Source organism: Hemitrygon akajei, chromosome 3, assembly GCF_048418815.1.
Source record: "Hemitrygon akajei chromosome 3, sHemAka1.3, whole genome shotgun sequence".
NCBI classification, from domain to species: domain Eukaryota; kingdom Metazoa; phylum Chordata; class Chondrichthyes; order Myliobatiformes; family Dasyatidae; genus Hemitrygon; species Hemitrygon akajei.
In genome coordinates, this window is record NC_133126.1 from 114,074,795 (window position 1) to 114,093,884 (window position 19,090).

Genomic DNA, 19,090 nt, shown 5'->3' on the forward strand with positions numbered 1-19,090 from the left:
AAGATGGCATCTTGTTCATCCAGGTCTATCTATAAGACCAAGGGCCACAGAAAACAGATGCATGGACAGGTTCCCAACCTGGTGTCCATAGCATAGACAAAGGTTGGGAACCCCTTGTTTAGAGAGATATGGGCCAAATGTAGGCAATAGCTCCAGCTTGGAAAGGCACCTTTGTCAGCTTGGATGAGTTGGGCTGACGGACCTGCTTCATGCTGCATAACTCTATAAATAGCAGCGCAAGATCTCCCCTGAATGAATTATGAGGGTAAAGTACTAGTCTGCATTGTGCCCCTCGGTTTCCCATGTCAGAGGCAAATGCGTCATCTCTTCTCCCAAACAAAAGTTCCAATGAAGCCCCTGCCAACTGTTACTCCCCAGGTAGCTCTTTGAGTTGTTTTTAGCCATGATTGAAGTACAGTGCAGGCATTGCCCATTCAGTACACTCTGCTTGTATCATGGTCTTTTCATAAGAAAGGAGTTACCTACAGGCTGTTTACAAACTGGACTTAAGAACCTCTAAAGTAGGCCATTTAACAACTAAAGTGGAACCAGGGCCAAAGTCTGTTATAAACTCCCCAATTCTCTTTAGTGTGAACCAGACTGAACTTTTAACTGATGCATTTTGTAAATAAAATACTGTATTTTGGAAACTGAGTCTCAGCTATTTGTTCAGATTCACGAATCTACCAAGGTTTATCACATTCCCTGCAGTTTCAGTATACACATTCTGCTTTGAACCTATGATCACACTGTCAAAAGCAAAATACTACAGATACTGAAAATCTGAAGTCTGATTTTCTAGTTTTATTTCACAATCACACTATTCCCAGTGTTATAAACAGGCCATACATTACAAATAATCTTGCATGTATCCTTAAGCAGTTTATAAACAGGACACATTTTATAATCAATCACACTGTTACCAGTCACTTGAACAGCATTAAATTCTGCCTCCCTGCCCCTCTTCCTTTCAGTTGGAACAACATTCTGAACAAATTGTACATTGCTGATAAAAACACTGCCCTGAGCTTTTGCAATTACCCTGTCAGTTGCCTTAGTGTTACTTAGGATTGCCTGACAGCCTGATATCTCAGATCTATTACAAACATAAAATATGTTCTTGAAAATCGTAACGACTCTAGTGATATAATCACGAGCTTCAATCATCACAGCAATGTTGTACACAGAATGAGGATTTGTCTCAGTCACTGCTTGATATTTCAAACAAAGGGAGGTGTATAGCTGATCTCTCTGTCTCCTGGTCACTGTATACAGTGTGCTGGTGTATAGATAAGCACACACTCTCCTGGTCACTGTATTCACGGATGATGTGTTGCTGTACAATCGATCTCACCTCCTGGTCACAGTATTAACAGCTGGTATATAGTTAATCTTGCCTTCTTAATGGATGGTGTGTTGGCTTACCGATTATCTCACTGTCTCCTGGTCTCTGTATTCACAGACAATACGTTGTTGTTCCGATTATCTCACTGTGTCCCGGTCTCTGTATTCACAGACAATATGTTAGTGTACAGATGATCTCACTGTCTCCCGGTCTCTGTATTCACAGACAATATGTTAGTGTACAGATGATCTCACTGTCTCCTGGTCTCTGTATTCACAGACAATATGTTAGTGTACAGATGATCTCACTGTCTCCTGGTCTCTGTATTCACAGACAATATGTTAGTGTACAGATGATCTCACTGTCTCCTGGTCTCTGTATTCACAGACAATATGTTAGTGTACAGATGATCTCACTGTCTCCTGGTCTCTGTATTCACAGACAATATGTTAGTGTACAGATGATCTCACTGTCTCCTGGTCTCTGTATTCACAGACAATATGTTAGTGTACAGATGATCTCACTGTCTCCTGGTCTCTGTGTTAACAGTTGTACAGTTGATCCAACCACCTTCTGATTGCTGTGTGAGCTGATAAACAGATTCTAGGATTGTATGGAGTCGATCTTCCTGCTTCCAGTCACTGTAATAAACAGACAGTACGTGATCACACTCCTCTCTTTGTAAGACTGCATAAGTTTAAAAACAGACTGCATTTGTATAAAAAAGCCAATACTGCTGCCAATGACTGCGACACATGCTGCAGCTCAGAAACAGGTGTAATCACTTTTATTTTTAGAATCATTTAAACTTCATAAACAACAGGCTCAGATTTCAAAGATGGCCATCTTAACTACAACTTTAAAGTAGTCTTCATTAATTAGTTATTTGATGTACACATGAAATTGTGTTCTCGAAAGGACTTTATCAACCCCCTCCAGCTCAAGGCTTTAATACAGAAGATGGTGCATTGCAAGTCACTGAACTGATCATCATGCCCACTCTAACCTTTCTATTTTTTGCAGAGTTTAAAATAGGTGCCACTGAGATGTTGTTGGGACATGGCCAGCTCGTCCCCTGCACAGCTGTTTCACCTAGTCTGCTCACTCAACTGCCCGTGTGCCGGAGGGCCACAGCTTGCTAGCAGATCTGTTGGAGGATGAAGAGGTGGGCCACAAAGACAGAGAGGAAGGGAATGAAGGTGGAGAAGCAGGATGGCCCAACCAAGAGCCAAGAGTCGAAGGCTTCTTCCGAGAGGGTGTCCATGGACCTTCTCCGCCACAGGATTGGCAGGTATGGTATAAATTGTAACCGTTGCTTTGCTAGGCAGCAACAGCTCTGTGAGGCAGATGGGGGGAGTGTCTTCTGGACACGGTTCACTTCTTCGGATCTCCTAGACCTTCTGTGCAATGACGAGCCTTGTGAATCAAAGCCCTCTGATCCAACCAGCAAGTCAATGCTACCTTAACTAGGGGGCTGATGTTGGGGGAGGGGGAACTGCACCAAATTAAAAGAATCAGAACTTCAGAGTCAGCAGTGTGAGATCTTTGAGAAGTCAGGACTCATGGATACTTAACTCTGGTATATCTGTATGGCTCTGTACCAGAGGGAGGTGATTGACAGCTGACTGCAGCGTTTGATTACTCATAGTACTTAAACCCAAAATCAGAAGAGAATGAATTTTAACATAAATGGAAACAGGAGTAAGGCATCCCGGCCAAGCTGCTGCAGAAAACAAGCACTGAGCAGCCTGCTCGTCACTCCTGGTTCCGTCATCTGCAGTTACCTGCGTCTGCAGCCCACACTGCTTCACCTGTCACACAGAGACACCAGGCTGAGAATTAATCTTAGCTGGGTGGCAAGAACATCCTTTTTGGTAGGAACAGGCACAGACCCTTCCAAACTACCACCCGTCCAATCCAGATGGGAATATCTGTATTGGTGATGGGATGAATACAACAGGTGAAGGCGTTTCCTTTGAAAGGATACCTATCCCCTTCTAACTTCTTCAGGAGATTAGTACGGAATTTGTTGCTTTCGAGAAAGGTCTAGAGCAAAGGAGGTAGTGTTGGGATGGTTCAATGTTTGCTTCACCACTAAAAACAGAGGATTTGAACATTTAAAACAAAAAACAGAAAATATTAGAAAAACTCAGCACGACAGGCCACAGCTGTGGGAAGAGGAACAGAAATAATGTTTCAGATCGAAGACTCTTCATCAGAACTAGGAAGGAGACAAAGGCAGGGTGAATAGGAGAGTGGGGAATGTCTCCGATAAGATAAAACCAGGTTGTGTGATCTGTCTTCTGCTGCAGAAGGTTTATAAGGCATGCAGTGGGAAGACGCACGTGAGAACGTTTTGCAGGTACAGTACGTATTCTCTATTACAGACAAAATCAAGTTGTGTTTATGCACAAGTACGTATATGCACAGGTGCAATTGCAATGCAGCATCACAGGCGCATATAATCATACAGGGAACATTCACAAAAAACAGTAAATCAAACACAACTTCCACAGAAATTAACACTAAAGATCATTTTAGTACAAAATGGTCAAATCATCATAGTGTTACTAGATTCTAAGGATTAGGGGTTTGCCGGTTGGTTCAAGAACTAAATGATTGAAGGGATGTGGCTGCTCCTGAACCTTATTAACACATTGCTAGCATTGATATGTCCATTCCTATCTGTCCATTGCTAGCATTGATATGTCCATTGCTAGCATTGATATGTCCATTCCTATCTGTCCATTGCTAGCATTGATATGTCCATTCCTATCTGTCCATTGCTAGCATTGATATGTCCATTGCTAGCATTGATATGTCCATTCCTATCTGTCCATTGCTAGCATTGATATGTCCATTCCTATCTGTCCATTGCTAGCATTGATATGTCCATTCCTATCTGTCCATTGCTAGCATTGATATGTCCATTGCTAGCATTTATTTGTCCATTCCTATCTGTCCATTGCTAGCATTGATATGTCCATTCCTATCTGTCCATTGCTAGCATTGATATGTCCATTCCTATCTGTCCATTGCTAGCATTGATATGTCCATTCCTATCTGTCCATTGCTAGCATTGATATGTCCATTGCTAGCATTTATTTGTCCATTCCTATCTGTCCATTGCTAGCATTGATATGTCCATTCCTATCTGTCCATTGCTAGCATTGATTTGTCCATTCCTATCTGTCACTGAACAGAAGTAGTTATGAGTCAACCAAATTGGGAGATTAAACATAATAGGTTACCCAGCAACACACACAAAATGCTGGAGGAACTCAGCAGGCTAGGCAGCATCCATGGAAAAAACAGTTAAGGCTTCAGGCCAAGACCCTTTATCAGGACTGGAGAGAAAAAGATGAGCAGATTTAAAAGGTGGGGGGAGGAGAGAGAGAAATGCAAAGTGAAAAGTGAAACCAGGACAGGAGGGATGAAGTAAAGAGCTGGGAAGTTGATTGGTGAAAGAGATACAGGGCTGGGAAAGGGGGAATCTGATAGGAGAGGACAGAAGGCCATGGAAGAAAGATAAGGGGGAGGAGCACCAGAGGGAGGTGATGGGTAGGCAAGGAGATAATGTAAAGGAAGGAAAGGGGGATGGGGAATGGTGAAGGAGAGGGTGGGGGCATTACCGGAAGTTTGAGAAATCGATGTTCATGAGGCCATGGATTGAAATATTGGAATGGGAATGGGAAGTGAAATTAAAATGGGTGACCACTGGGAGATCCCATTTCTTCTGTGAGCGTAGGTGCTCAGCAAAGTCTCCCAATCTATGTCAGGTCTCACTGCTGTACAGGAGGCCACACTGGGAGCACTGAACACAGGATATGAGCCCAACACACTAAAAGATGAAGTGTTGCCTCACCTGGAAGGACTGTTTGGGACCCTGACTGGTAGCGAGGGAGGTGGGGTAGGGGCAGGTGTAGCACTTGTTTGCCTGAGTCCCTCTGTCTCTCAGAGAATTAAGAGCTGGATGCAGAGGCTGGTGGTGTGGTAGGGGAGGACAAGAGGATCCCTATCTCCAGTAGGGTGGTGGGAGGATGGGGTGAGGACAGACGTGCTAAAAATGGAAGAGATGCAGTTGAGGGCAGTGTTGATGGTGGAGGAAGGGAAGCTCATTTCTTTCAAAAAGGAGGACATCGCCTTCACTCTGGAATGAAAAACCTCATCCTGAGAGCAGAGACAGAGGAACTGAGAGAAGGGGATGGTGTTTTTACAAGTAACAGAGTGGGAAGAGGTATAGTCCAGGTAGCTGTGTGAGTCCGTGGGTTTAAAATAGACATCAGTAGATAAGCTGTCTCCAGAGATAGAGGCAGTGAGATCGAGAAAGGGGAGGGAGGTGTCAGAAATGGAGCAGGTAAGTTTGAGGGCAGAGAGGGAGTTAGAGGCAAAGTTGATGAAGTCAACAAGCTTGGCTTGGGTGCAGGAAGCACCAATGCAGTTGTCGATGTAATGAGGGAAAAGTGGGGGACGGATACTAGTATAGGCTTAGAACATCACCTCTCTCTGGTGTTCCTCCCCCCTTATCTTTTTCCCATGGTCTTCTGTTCTCTCCTATCAGACTCCCCCTTCTCCAGCCCTGAACCAATCAACTTTCCAGATCTTTACTTCATCCAACCCCCTCCAGGTTTCACCTACCACCTGCGTTTCTCTCTCCTCTCCCCACTTTTTAAATCTACTCCTCACCTTTTTTTCTCCAGTCCTGCCAAAGGGTCTCAGCGCGAAACGTTGACTGTATGTTTTTTTCCATAGATGCTGTCTGGCCTGCTGAATTCCTCCAGCATTTTGCTTGTGTTGCTTGCATTTCCAGTATCTGCAGATTTTTTCTTGTTTATGATAGATTACTTCCTTGAAGGTCGATGAAAACCAGTTGGGATTTACAACAAACCAGTAGTGACTGTTATTGAGGTCTGCATTTTTATTTTCTTTTAATTCCAAGCCTTTATTTATTTGAAGTTTAATTCCCCAGCTGCCAATATGGGGTCCAAGCTCATGGCTTTGGGTCAATGGTCTGGACCTTGATATTACTTGAGCATGGTATTTTAGATAAGACCTAATCAAAACAAAACAGAGATACCTTTATGGAGCAATCTGTAGACACCAAGAGACTGCAGATACTGGAATCGTAAGCAACAAACTTGCTTCCTGATACAAGGTTTCAAACTGAAACATATATAGTTCCTTTCACCATCCCCATCCCCAAAGATGTCGCCTGACCCGCTGAGTTCCCCCAGCAGATTGTTTGTTGCTATTTAAGGAAGGAAGTAAACAGGGAACAGTTATTTACAAATGGTTCAAGTTCACAGTAAATTTATTATCAAAGTACATATATGTTACCATATACAACCCTGAGGTTCATTTGTTGACAGGCATACACAGTAAATCCAAGTAACAATAGAATCAATGAAAGACATTACCCAACAGGAGGGACAAACAACCAATGTGCAAAGGACAACAAACAGTGCAAATATAAAAGCAAAATAATAAGCAATAAATAACAAGAACATGCAATGAAGAGTCCTTGAAAGTGATCCTGATGTGGTGGGAACAGCTCAAGAGCCTAATGGTTGAGGCGGATATCCGTTGAACCTAGTTGTGTGAGTGCTGAGGCTCCTGTACCTTCTTCCTGATGATAGCAACAAGAAGAGAGCATGTCCTGGGTGGTGGGGGTCCCCGATGATGGATGCTGCTTTCCTGCATCAGTGCTCTGAGTAGATGTGCTTTATGCTGGGAAGGGCTTTACCTGCGATGGACTGGGCTGCGATGGACTGGGCTGCGATGGACTGGGCTGCGATGGACTGGGCTGCGATGGACTGGGCTGTGATGGACTGGGCTGCGATGGACTGGGCTGTGATGGACTGGGCTGCGATGGACTGGGCTGTGATGGACTGGGCTGCAACCACTACATTCTGTAGGATTTTTCATTCAAGGGCTTTGTTGTTTCCATACCAGGCCATGATACAACCAGTCAATATACTCTCCACCACAAAGCTATAGGACTTTGTCAAAGCATTAGATGTCGTGCCCAATCTTCGCAAATTCCTAAGGAAGTAGAGGTACTGCCGTGCTTTCTTTGTAATGGCTCTTACAAAGGACAGATACTCTGCAATGAAAACACTGAGGAATTTAAAGTTGCTGACCCTCTCCACCCCTGAAGCCCCAAAGAGGACTGGCTCATGGACCCCAGTTTCTCCTCCTGAGGTCAATAATTTGCTCCTCAGTCTTGCTGACGGTGAGTGAGAGGTTGATGTTGTGTCACCACTCAGCCAGATTTTCAATCTCGCTCCTATATGCCAATTCGTCACCACCTTTGATTCGGCCAATGACAGTTGGTCAGCAAACTTAAGTATGGCATTGGAGATGTGCTTAGTCTCACAGTCATAAGTATAATGTGAGTAGAGCAGGGGGCTAAGCACACAGCCTTGTGGGGCACCAGTACTCATGGTGAACATGGAGGTGATGTTGCCAATCCGAACTGACTGGGGTTTACAAGTGAGGAAATTGAGGATCCAATTGCACAGGGAGGAATTGAGGCTTAGGTCTTGAAGTTTGTTTTTTTTTTTTTTTTAAATTTTATTTAATTAATTTTTAAATGATTACAAGTGAAGAAAAAAGGATATGTGACCCTTCCCCCCTCCCCTTAATCCCTCCCCCCTAACTACCCTATATAAAAAAAAAATTAAGAAAGAAAGAAAAAAAAGAAAGAAAGAGTGCCTGGTTGTTGGAAGGTCTCCACATGCTCCATGGAGTTCTTAATAACTTTAGTATATATATTTATTTCTTTCCCCAAGTAGCCATTAATTTTCTCTTCAGAGCACCTATATATTTAATCCTGTCTTTTGTAAATAAGGGCCCCAGATTTTCAAAAATGTTTCATATTTATCTCTTAAGTTATAAGTAATTTTTTCTAATGGAATACAGCCATAGATTTCTTTTTTCCAACAATCTATACTTAAATATGTATCTGATTTCCAAGTAATTGCAATAGCCTTTTTGGCTACAGCCAGCGCAATTTTTATAAATTCTTTCTGATATTTATTAAGTTTGAGTTTTGGTTTTGTCCCTTCAATATCACCTAGTAAAAGTAATATTGGATTATGAGGAAGTTTTATTCCCGTAATTTGTTCCAATAAAAGTCTTAAATTTGTCCAAAAAGGTTGAATTTTAGAGCAAGACCATGTAGAATGTAAAAATGTACCAGTTTCTTGGTTACATCGGAAACACTGATCAGATAAACTTGGATTTAATTTATTTATTTTTTGTGGTGTAATATATAATTGATGTAAAAAATTATATTGCACTAATCTTAACCGAACATTTATTGTATTTGTCATACTGTCAAGACACAGTCTTGACCAATTTGTTTCTTCAATTTTAATATTCAAATCACTTTCCCATTTTTGTCTTGACTTATGGACTCCTTGTTTAGTTGCCTGGTTTTGAATCAAATTATACATACAAGATATAAATTTTTTAATATTTCCTTTTTGAATTAAAATTTCTATTTCTTTAGATTTCGGCAATAACATTGTTTGACCTAGTTTTTCTCTTATATAAGCCCTTAATTGAAAGTAACAAAATAAAGTGTTATTTGATATTTTATATTTATTCTTTAGTTGATCAAATGACATTAATATACCTCCTTCAAAACAATCTCCTATATATTTAATCCCTTGTTGAAACCAATTACATAAAAGTTGATTGTCCATTGTAAAAGGAATAAGTCTATTTTGAATTAAAGATCTCTTTGCTAATAAAGATTTTTTTGTCTCCTCATCAACATTTATCTTATTCCATAAATCAATCAAATGTTTTAATATAGGAGACTCTTTCTTTTCCCGTATCCATTTAGATTCCCATTTATATATAAAATCTTCTGGTACGTTGGTCTTGAAGTTTGTTGATTGGCTTTGAAGGAATGATAGAATTGAATGCCAAGCTGTAGCCAATAATGAGCATTCTGATGCATGCCCCTTCAATGTCCAGATGGTCTGGGGTTGAGTGAAGAGCCAATGTAATTGCATCTGCTGTGGACCTGTTGTGACGATAGGCAAATTGGAATGGAAGCAAGTCGCTTCTCAGGCAGGAGCTGATATGTTTCATCACCAGCCTCTCAAAGCTTTTCATCACAGTGGATGTCAGTGCTATTGGATGATAGTCATTGAGGCAGGTCACCACATTCTTCTTAGGCATTGGTATAACTGAAGCTTGCCTGAAGCTGATGGGTAACTCAGACTGCCAAAGAAAGAGGTTAAAGATATCAGTAATAGGGGTCTTGGAGAATAACAAGTCACAGAGAGTCGTACAACATGGTAACAAGTTACTTGGGGCATTTAATCTACACTGACCATCAACCACCTACGACATCTCCATCCCTCCATTGTATTTTCCCCACATTGCCAGCAACACTGCCCAGATTGTCCTTCCACTCATCCACACCAGATGGGTAGCCTACTGTGTCCAAATAATCCACCAACCCATATGTGCTTTGTATGTGGGAGAAAACAGGAGTACCTGGGACTGGAATAATGGAATGGTCAGATTAGTGAGTGTGATGTATTTGGATTTTCAAAAGGATTTCAGAAAGGTAAAGACTATTAAATGGAATTAGAGGACAGGGTATTTGTGGGGAAGATATTGCTGTGGATTGCAATTTGCTGAAGGACAGAAAACATCGTTGAAATAAATGAATAAATGTGATAGACTGTGACCCGTCATGTGCCACAGAGATGAGTGCTGGGGCCCAGTTGATCTGGATGCAGGGATCAAGTGTAATGTATCCAAACTCGCTGGTGGTATGAAATTAGGCAAGAGTGTGGACTGTGAGGAGGATCGATGCTTTGGGGGCAATGGACAGGGTAACTGAGTGAGGGAGGCCAGGGGAAATGGAATATAATGTGGAAACTTGTGAGGTTTATCCACTTTGGTAGAAAGAACATGGATAAATGATGAGAAATTGAAGGGTTTTAATCTTCAGAGGGACCAAGGAATTCTTGTAATCTTATCACTAATATAAGGTTCAGCAATCATTTGGAAAGTAGTTTAATAGGTGGGCCTTGTTGTAAGAGGATCTGAGTACAGGAGTAGAGATGTCATACGCAAGTTAAATGAAGCTCTGGTGAGACTGCTGGTAAGGCAGCTCACAAATGGAGCTCAGATCTAGTGTAGAATCAGGTTGCCTGTCAACCAAAGAATACAGACTCTCACCTCAGTATTCCAACTTGCCAAGGACCCCTCTCCTCCTTTTGCGACAATTACTTGTGCATGTCGCTGTTACTATATTGGCCATAACGGACAGATGAGGAGAAATTTCCTGACCATGAGAAACGGACAGATGAGGAGAAATTTCCTTACCATGAGAAACGGACAGATGAGGAGAAATTTCCTGACCATGAGAAACGGACAGATGAGGAGAAACTTCCTGACCATGAGAAACGGACAGATGAGGAGAAACTTCCTGACCATGAGAAACGGACAGATGAGGAGAAATTTCCTGACCATGAGAAACGGACAGATGAGGAGAAACTTCCTGACCATGAGAAACGGACAGATGAGGAGAAATTTCCTGACCATGAGAAACGGACAGATGAGGAGAAATTTCCTGACCATGAGAAACGGACAGATGAGGAGAAATTTCCTGACCATGAGAAACGGACAGATGAGGAGAAATTTCCTGACCATGAGAAACGGACAGATGAGGAGAAATTTCCTGACCATGAGAAACGGACAGATGAGGAGAAATTTCCTGACCATGAGAAACGGACAGATGAGGAGAAATTTCCTGACCATGAGAAACGGACAGATGAGGAGAAATTTCCTTGTGGCAACCACAAGGATTGTTGTCGTGGAAAAACAGGTTCACAGTTTAGGTGAGTGGGGTCAGAAGACACTCACTACTAGTAAGTAGGTTAACTATTTATTTACCAGACAAAGCAGACACTAAACATTCAGTGTTCAGTAACATTCAAGCTAAACTCGGTTACAGATACTTGTCTAAACTGAGTGCCCAAAGAGCAGGACAAATGGACATCAAACATACACACAGTGACACGTAATTATCAAAAGTGTGCACCCAGGCACTCCTTACCGCAGCACCCTCACCTACCTGGACCACAGTGACACCAGAGCTAGATTTAAACCCTACCAATGCCTTGACACCATCAGCTAAATGGCAGCTAGTGGGAGGGGCCGCAATGCTCCCTCCATAGTGGGGGGGGGGGGGGGTTCGATGAGCAGGTAAGTTAAAGACACTTACTGCAACATTCCACCTCTGGAAAGTCACAACACAGTGACACTCAACCTTCAGGCAAGGAGAACCCCTAAGGACATCCCACTATACCACACACAATAATACCCAGAATTATCAGCACACCGGCGTATTGCAGTAATCCACCAGCCTCCCAAAATCAACTTCCCGAGGGAAGATGTAGTTATGGAGCTGCCCCCTACCTCTCTGATCTTATCTGACTGCTGAACAGGATCAGCCAGCTGAGTAAATGTTTCCAGCTGTAGGTGCTGCACTCCTGTCCGGTCACCGCACAGATTTCTCCATCGGCACATCGTCCGATTTTGCAAGGCCGTCACCTCAGCTGACACCCTGCTCAGTACAGCAATGGTGGCCGTTTCGGTGGCATCACAGAGGCCATGCGCATCAGTTACCAGGAATAGCCTGGCCACACCAAACAGGGGAAAGGGCATCACACAGAATCTTTCTGCCTCTTACTGCACCGAACCTCACGGCCAGGGCGCTCGTCCGGGCTATTGAGTTACGATAAAGGCGCCACAGGTAGACGCATATCCATTACGTACTGTTTAAACACCCGGGGAGCGCCCATCCTGCCGCCATTCGGTGCTGATACAGTCATCCCGGGGCTGTGCCCCACCGACTGGTCGGACCCGTGCTCATCCACACTCCTTCCACTTCCCTGCTGGCAGAAGGATTACTCTCAGCCTCGGGAGGGACCTTGGGATTAGACAAACCGCAAGGAGTATAAACCCTGAAAGTACTTACTCCGCCGGGGGGTTACTGAGATTCAACTTTGATGATGAAGTGTGGTTCGGAAGGGGCAGACGCGAGCCGGAGTTGCATCAACCTCGTCCACAGCCGTTCCATCACGGGTGGCCTGAGTTGGCACCGCCTGCGAGAGTCCTTGAAGCGCACAAGCCTCCACACGACGTCAACGATGAAATTACACACCAGACCTGTGTTTTGTAACAACAGTTAACTTGAACCCCTACCAGCTGCTCGAGAAGTCTGGTGATTTTCCTCACTGTCAGCACAGACCCGGTTGGATCCCAAACACCCACTCTTCTCTTACCCCGAACCCCAGATGGATCTTCAGAAAAGCAAACTCGAAAAAAAAATCACCTGGCAAGTCTACAATACGTGCAGAATACCACCTCTCCACCGATTTCATAGACTTCGCGAAAGAGGCAATGCCGAGGGGTCCTCGACAAGAATGCATTCCTTGTTGGTCTAAAGAAAGCAAGGAACTATTTCAAGAGTTTAAAACAACAGGTGAGACAAGTACAGCTAATGGTCTCACGTCGCTCCACCAGCACAACCGAAGCAGCCGAAAACGTGGCCTTCTCTCACCGCAGCAAACCTGCATGGCCCATCCTCAGAAACTTCACAACACGCAAGCAACAAAGCAATTGTCCAGTCAGTGCAGACACCGTAGCGAAACACACCAGGCAAAGAGGAATGTACATCCCAACCGTCAATTCGAAACAAGTCAAACACGAATACCAAAACGTTACAACAGCGCTAGAAGATGGTGCATCTGCAATAACAGCCGCCGAAGTAAAATCGGCCTTGCAAAGCACTAAATCGGCAAAAGCCGCCGGCGTCGACGGCATCTCTCCAGAAGCGCCGAAACATCTCGGAGAGGGGAGTATCAAGTGGCTAGCTGTTGTCAGAACAAAAGGGAAATACCCCGAAACGTGCCGAAGTCATTGCGATGCCGAAACCCGGAAAGCTTGCAGACGACCCAGCAAGTTACCGGCCAATTTCTCTCTTCTGCTGCATTACAAACTTGTTGAGCGTATTATTTTATCTAGAATATTACCGCGGTAGATCCTTACATTCCGATCGAACAAGCTGTCTTCAGACAACACCAGTGAGCAAGGTGTCACACTCACATCGAATCAGGCTTTGAACTCCAAAAGAAAACCGCAGCAACTTTCAATCGATTTATCCGCTGCATGCGACATCGTTTGAAACCAAGGCTTAATGTTAAAACTAGCCCGAATGATCCCATATAAAAAGATCCTACGTTCCGCCACAGAATGACAGGCACCCGTCCTTTCTTCACCTGCCGAGGGAGTGACACCCGTCGCATTATAAAATTCCGCAAGGGTCAGTTTTGGCTCCAACCATATAACAATTACAGCACGGAAACAGGCCATCTCGGCCCTTCTAGTCCGTGCTGAACGCTTACTCTCACCTAGTCCAACTGACCCGCACTCAGCCCATAACCCTCCATTCCTTTCCTGTCCATATACCTATCCAATTTTTTTTAAATGACAAAATCGAACCTGCCTCTACCACTTCTACTGGAAGCTCCACACAGCTACCACTCTCTGAGTAAAGAAATTACCCCTCGTGTTACCCCTAAACTTTTCCCCCTAACTCTCAATTCATGTCCTCTTGTTTGAATCTCCCCTACTCTCAATGGAAAAAGCCTATCCACGTCAACTCGATCTATCCCCCTCATAATTTTAAATACCTCTATCAAGTCCTCCCTCAACCTTCTACGCTCCAAAGAATAAAAACCTAACTTGTTCAATCTTTCCCTGTAACTTAGGTGCTGAAACCCAGGTAACATTTTAGTAAATCTTCTCTGTACTCTCTCTATTTTGTTGACATCTTTCCTATAATTCAGTGACCAGAATTGTACACAATACTCCAAATTCGGCCTTATCAATGCCTTGTACAATTTTAACATTACATCCCAACTCTATACTCAATGCTCTGATTTATAAAGGCCAGCATAGCAAAAGCTTTCTTCACCACCCTACCCACATGAGATTCCACCTTCAGGGAACTATGCACCATTATTCCTAGATCACCCTGTTCTACTGCATTCCTCAATGCCCTATCATTTACCATGTATGTCCTATTTTGATTAGTCCTACCAAAATGTAGCACCTCACACTTATCAGCATTAAACTCCATCTGCCATCTTTCAGCCCACTCTTCTAACTGACCTAAATCTCTCTGCAAGCTTTGAAAACCTACTTCATTATCCACAACGCCGCCTACCTTAGTATCATCTGCATACTTACTAATCTAATTTACCACCCCATTGTGCACCTTGTTCAATCTGTCCCTCAGTCACCTCCCTGAAACCAAATCTGTTAAATTCGGATTGGCCCATAGCCTTCCAAACGAACGATGTCAAATCAATTGAAAAAAGCCTTCCCCAGGATATCAACTCCCTATCCAACTACTTCACAAAGTGGTACCCAAAAATGAATGCCAACAAAACAGTAACTTCCATATTTCATCTGGCCAACTGACCAACCAAACTAAAACAACATCAAGCCAAATGACAAACAGCTACCCAATAATCCATACCCAAAGTACTTAGGAGTCACACTGGATCGAACTCTCTCACCCACCTTCGAAATTTGGCAACGAAACTAAAATTCAAGCCGGCCAGGACCAGGAAGATAGTAAGAACCAAATGGGGTGCTAACGGGTCAGACCTACGAACATCCAGCCTAGCACTATGTTTCTCAGTCGTTGCATATTGCGCGCACACCTTGCTCACACAAACACCATCAACACACAGCTCCATATTTCCATCAGAATAATCTCAGGAGCCCTAAGACCCGCACCTGTCCGTGGCTATTAACAACAAGCGGAATAGCACCCCGGTGATCCGGAGATATACAGCTTCAGCAAAATTCTACAAGCATATCCAAAATATGCCAACAACTGTCCAGTTCGTAAACTTATCGAAAATGCTGCTCCAACTTCCCGAGTCAAGTCCCCAACACCTTTTACAACTTGAAAAACCTCGACTCCTATGACGAACACACTGAAGGTGCCAGTACTGCCACACCAACACCCCCCCCCCCACCCCACCCTCCCCGCGGAGGTCTGATCGAAGACCCACCTCGCTCCACCGGTCTTTACTACAGCTACCAGAAAAACCTGGACAGCCACAAACACTCAGAAGTCGACATGCCAAAACAGCTCAAATGGGGCGCCCGAGGAACCCCAGTTTGCCCCTGTGGTGTCCCAACCCAGGACGTTCTCCACCTGGTCCAAACACACCTTTTTACTGTTATAAATGTACCACAGCTCTGAGGGGCCGAAGGGTGCGGGACCAGCCCCCTCCTTCCGGAGAATCGCAAGATCGCTACTAATTCAGGTCTTGGACCCAGGAAATAAGAGACAATGCAACAGATCTGACCATTGTTCTTAGAGACACCTGCGTGAATTGCAACTCTATAGTACGTGCCAGCTATCAGGGACATGGACACCCTCGGGCAATGTGGGGTGGGGATTGTATCACCCTACCTTGATTGACATTTACAAATCTGACAGTCATGATAAAAAGGAGACTGCAGGAGGCAGTTCGCCAGCGACGCACCAGAAGGAGAGACCATTGCTCATCGCTCCCGTGAGGACGGGAAGCTGTTCGGGAGCCACGTGTGATTCGGTTCCCCTAGCTTGGGGAACGAGTGGCTGATAACCCCGAAAAAGACTTCGAAATGACAACGGGGAACCCACGTTCCCGATTCAACGAGTTGAGTCCAAAAGGTTGGCAAGTTTATTTTCTCTTTCCAACACGTGAGACCCCAGCGGTCCCTGAAAGGCTAAAAGCCTGCATGAACTCGAGAGACTTTGATATTTCCATCGGACAATAGTTTTACCCCTAGACAAACGACAGAGCTACTTCTTATTGTTGATTATTACTATACCCGCGCTTTAGATTGAGTATTGACGACGTATATTATCTGAATGTTTGTATTAACCTTACTTTTGTGCCCCTTTATAAATAAAAACATTTAAAAATAGTACCATCAGATTTCAGCAGACCTCTCTCTCTTTGCTGGTAAGTGTTACGGGGTTCGTAACATTACTAAGATCCGAGACGGCTTTGCCATGGTCCAATGATGCGGCCACAAGCTGGAGGAGTGGCTTGTGAAGAGAAAAACGCCTGACGTACGAAACAACACCCGAGATTCAAGTTGTTTAAGACCATACCTATACCATGGAATTGACTCCCTTACAGTTTCCTAGTCAGAATGCCAGTCGGAGAAGCTAGACTGATAGCTCTAACAGTTGTGCTCTTCATTAATGCGTATCAGTATCAGCGGCGCCCTCGCGCAGATCCAACAGTCTGAAGTGTTCATATGGTTCGCCAACAATGACAACAAAAAAAGCACAACAGCATCTCTTCCACCTCGGGCAACTGAAGAAGTTCAGCATGGGCCCCCAAATCCTCAAAACCTTCTACAGGGGCACTATTCAGAGCATCCTGACTGGCTGCATCACCGCCTGGTATGGGAGCTGCGCCAGCCTTGATCGCTGGGCACTGCAGAGAGTGGTACGGACAGCCCAACGCATGATCTTCCCTCCATTGAGGACATTTATAGCAGCAGGTACAAAAAGGCAGCCTGCAAGATCATCGGGGACGCCAGTCACCCCAACCACAAACTGTTTCTGTCTGGCAAGTGGCACCGCAGCACAAAAGCCAGGACCACCGGGATACAGGACAGCTTCTTTCTACAATGTTACGTACCCCGTAACTGGGTCACTTACCAGCAAAGATAGAGAGGTCCGTTGAAGTCTGATGGTACTATTTTTAACAGTATTTATTGATAAAAATACACAAAAATAATATCAATGCAACCATATAGATAATATACGTCGTCAATACTAAATCTAAAAGCGCGGGTATAATAATAATCAATAAGAAATAGCTCTATCGTTGTCTAGGGGATAATGTATTGTCCGATGGAAATATAAAAGTCACTCAGTTCATTCAAGCTGCAGCTTTGGGTTGGAGAGAAAGACGGATTTAAAACTTGCCCATTCCTTTTATGATGTCAATCCTTCGAGAGTCGTTGGGGCTGATTTCTCCTTTGTTGTTAGCTAAAGCCGTTCTTCTGTGGCAAGGCCCACCAATTCCGAGGCAAATGGAAAAGGACGCACGTGGCTTTCCACCGGCTTTCGCTATTACGCTGTTACAGGATTTCTAGCGTTTCTTCTGGTGCGTCTGAGGGGCTGTTCCCACAGACCCTCTTTTATCCTGACTCACAGGGTCTCAGATGTCAATCAGGGTGGAGGGATGCCTCCCCTCAACCAGCCCACTTTTGGTCATTCCCTGAGGGCTTCAAATAAATAGCTCCGTACTCAATACACAATTCCGTCTCCAAGAGACAATGGCCGTTTCCCGTAGCTTTGTATCGCCGAGGGGCCAAGACATTGCAAACGTCTCTCTCTCATTTCCTGGGTCTCCTGACCTGAATTAATAGCGATCTTGCGATTCTCACAAAGGAGGGGAATCTTCGACCCCTCAGAGTTGGGGTGCAGGCGTAACAACAAGTCATAAGACTTTTAAATTCACATGTCTGTACATTGCGACAGAGTCATAACGCGAATATTTTTACTCCCTCACATCGTGGGACGGAAGAAAAGTTTAAATAAATTCGGTTGAAATTCAAACATCACAACTGCCGTCAGCAACCACCGCTTCACCATTCTGTAACGTACGGTGATACACACTCACTCCCTCCAGCTCAGTCGCTGGGTGTTTATTCCCTTTCCCACCGGTAACGCCACCCATCGCGCATTCCCTATGCCCTGGTGGCCCGTGTGGTTGCTGCACCCAAACCTTCTCCGATTCCCCCTCCAATTCCACTTTTGGAGGATCTCACATTACCAGGTTCCGGGACACCGAGGAGCAACGCAGGCCCTCTTCCCAGGAGCTTAGGTGATCCACCGCCTGCAGCAGCACACTCAACCCCCTCTGAAAGTGTGCGTGGGGAGTCAATAACTTAATCTGTTTGTTGTTCAAGCGCTCGATCAGCCCTGCCGCCTGTGGGTAGCATGAGACGCGAAAAACACTCAGTACGCCGGAATCAGCTCCCTCCAAAAACAAATTTGATCCACGCTTGAACTTGTTTTCAGGACCTACGCAAGTAACTGCAAAGTTTACAGCAAACAGTTAATTTCCACAGTGGAAAACGAAACACATTTTCCAAGGAATAGAGAGAGAAAAAAGAACACATTCACGCAGCCACTTAAAGGCACAGCCCTCTTAAAAGATAAAAGAACTGCAAATTCATTTCACTGAGTAGCGAAGTAATTCAGTCACTTTTTCTGTTTAATTAGGGTTAATTCAAACACCCTTCCAATACAGATTTAACAAACACATGAGAGACTTTGCACACACCAACTCAAGTATGGCCACATCTCACGGAACATTTCTCGAACTCAAACCATTCACACTTTATTATAAGGGGGTGCAGGGCAAATTATCCCACTTTATGGGAGTGGGGTGGAGAAGCGCCACCTACCGTCCAACCTGTGCTACCGCTGAAAGACCACCGGTGCCTCCAGCAAGGGATATAGGGCAGATTGCGAGGGAACAGACGGAAGGAGCCTTAACTGGGGACGGGTTTGGAGAATGACCCTTCTCCTTCACTGCCTCTTTGCTGGTTCTACACTGTCACTGTTCCCTTCACATGGCAGAGGGTAGGAGTGGGGCTCCGTCTGTCTGCTCC

General features: G+C 44.4%; 1 protein-coding gene and 1 long non-coding RNA gene across 3 annotated transcripts in view; one reads left to right on the forward strand and one right to left on the reverse strand.

The window, feature by feature from the left end:
• Positions 1 to 784: 784 nt before the first annotated feature.
• On the reverse strand, positions 785 to 18,138 carry LOC140725318 (uncharacterized). 2 transcript variants are annotated; one of them, XR_012098316.1, is made up of 3 exons: positions 17,983 to 18,138; positions 12,357 to 12,547; positions 785 to 1,986 (listed from the first exon to the last, which is right to left on the reverse strand). It is a non-coding gene; the product is annotated as an uncharacterized lncRNA (long non-coding RNA). The 2 variants fall into 2 exon arrangements; XR_012098315.1 differs by lacking the exon at positions 17,983 to 18,138 and having other exon boundaries at positions 12,357 to 12,878.
• LOC140725317 (single-pass membrane and coiled-coil domain-containing protein 1-like) overlaps positions 2,210 to 19,090 on the forward strand; it is a 60,009-nt gene continuing 43,128 nt past the window's right edge. Inside the window, exon 1 of the mRNA XM_073040632.1 lies at positions 2,210 to 2,636. Within this exon, the coding sequence (XP_072896733.1) occupies positions 2,503 to 2,636 (134 nt within the window). The 5' untranslated portion in view covers positions 2,210 to 2,502. The remainder of the gene's footprint in view (positions 2,637 to 19,090) is intronic.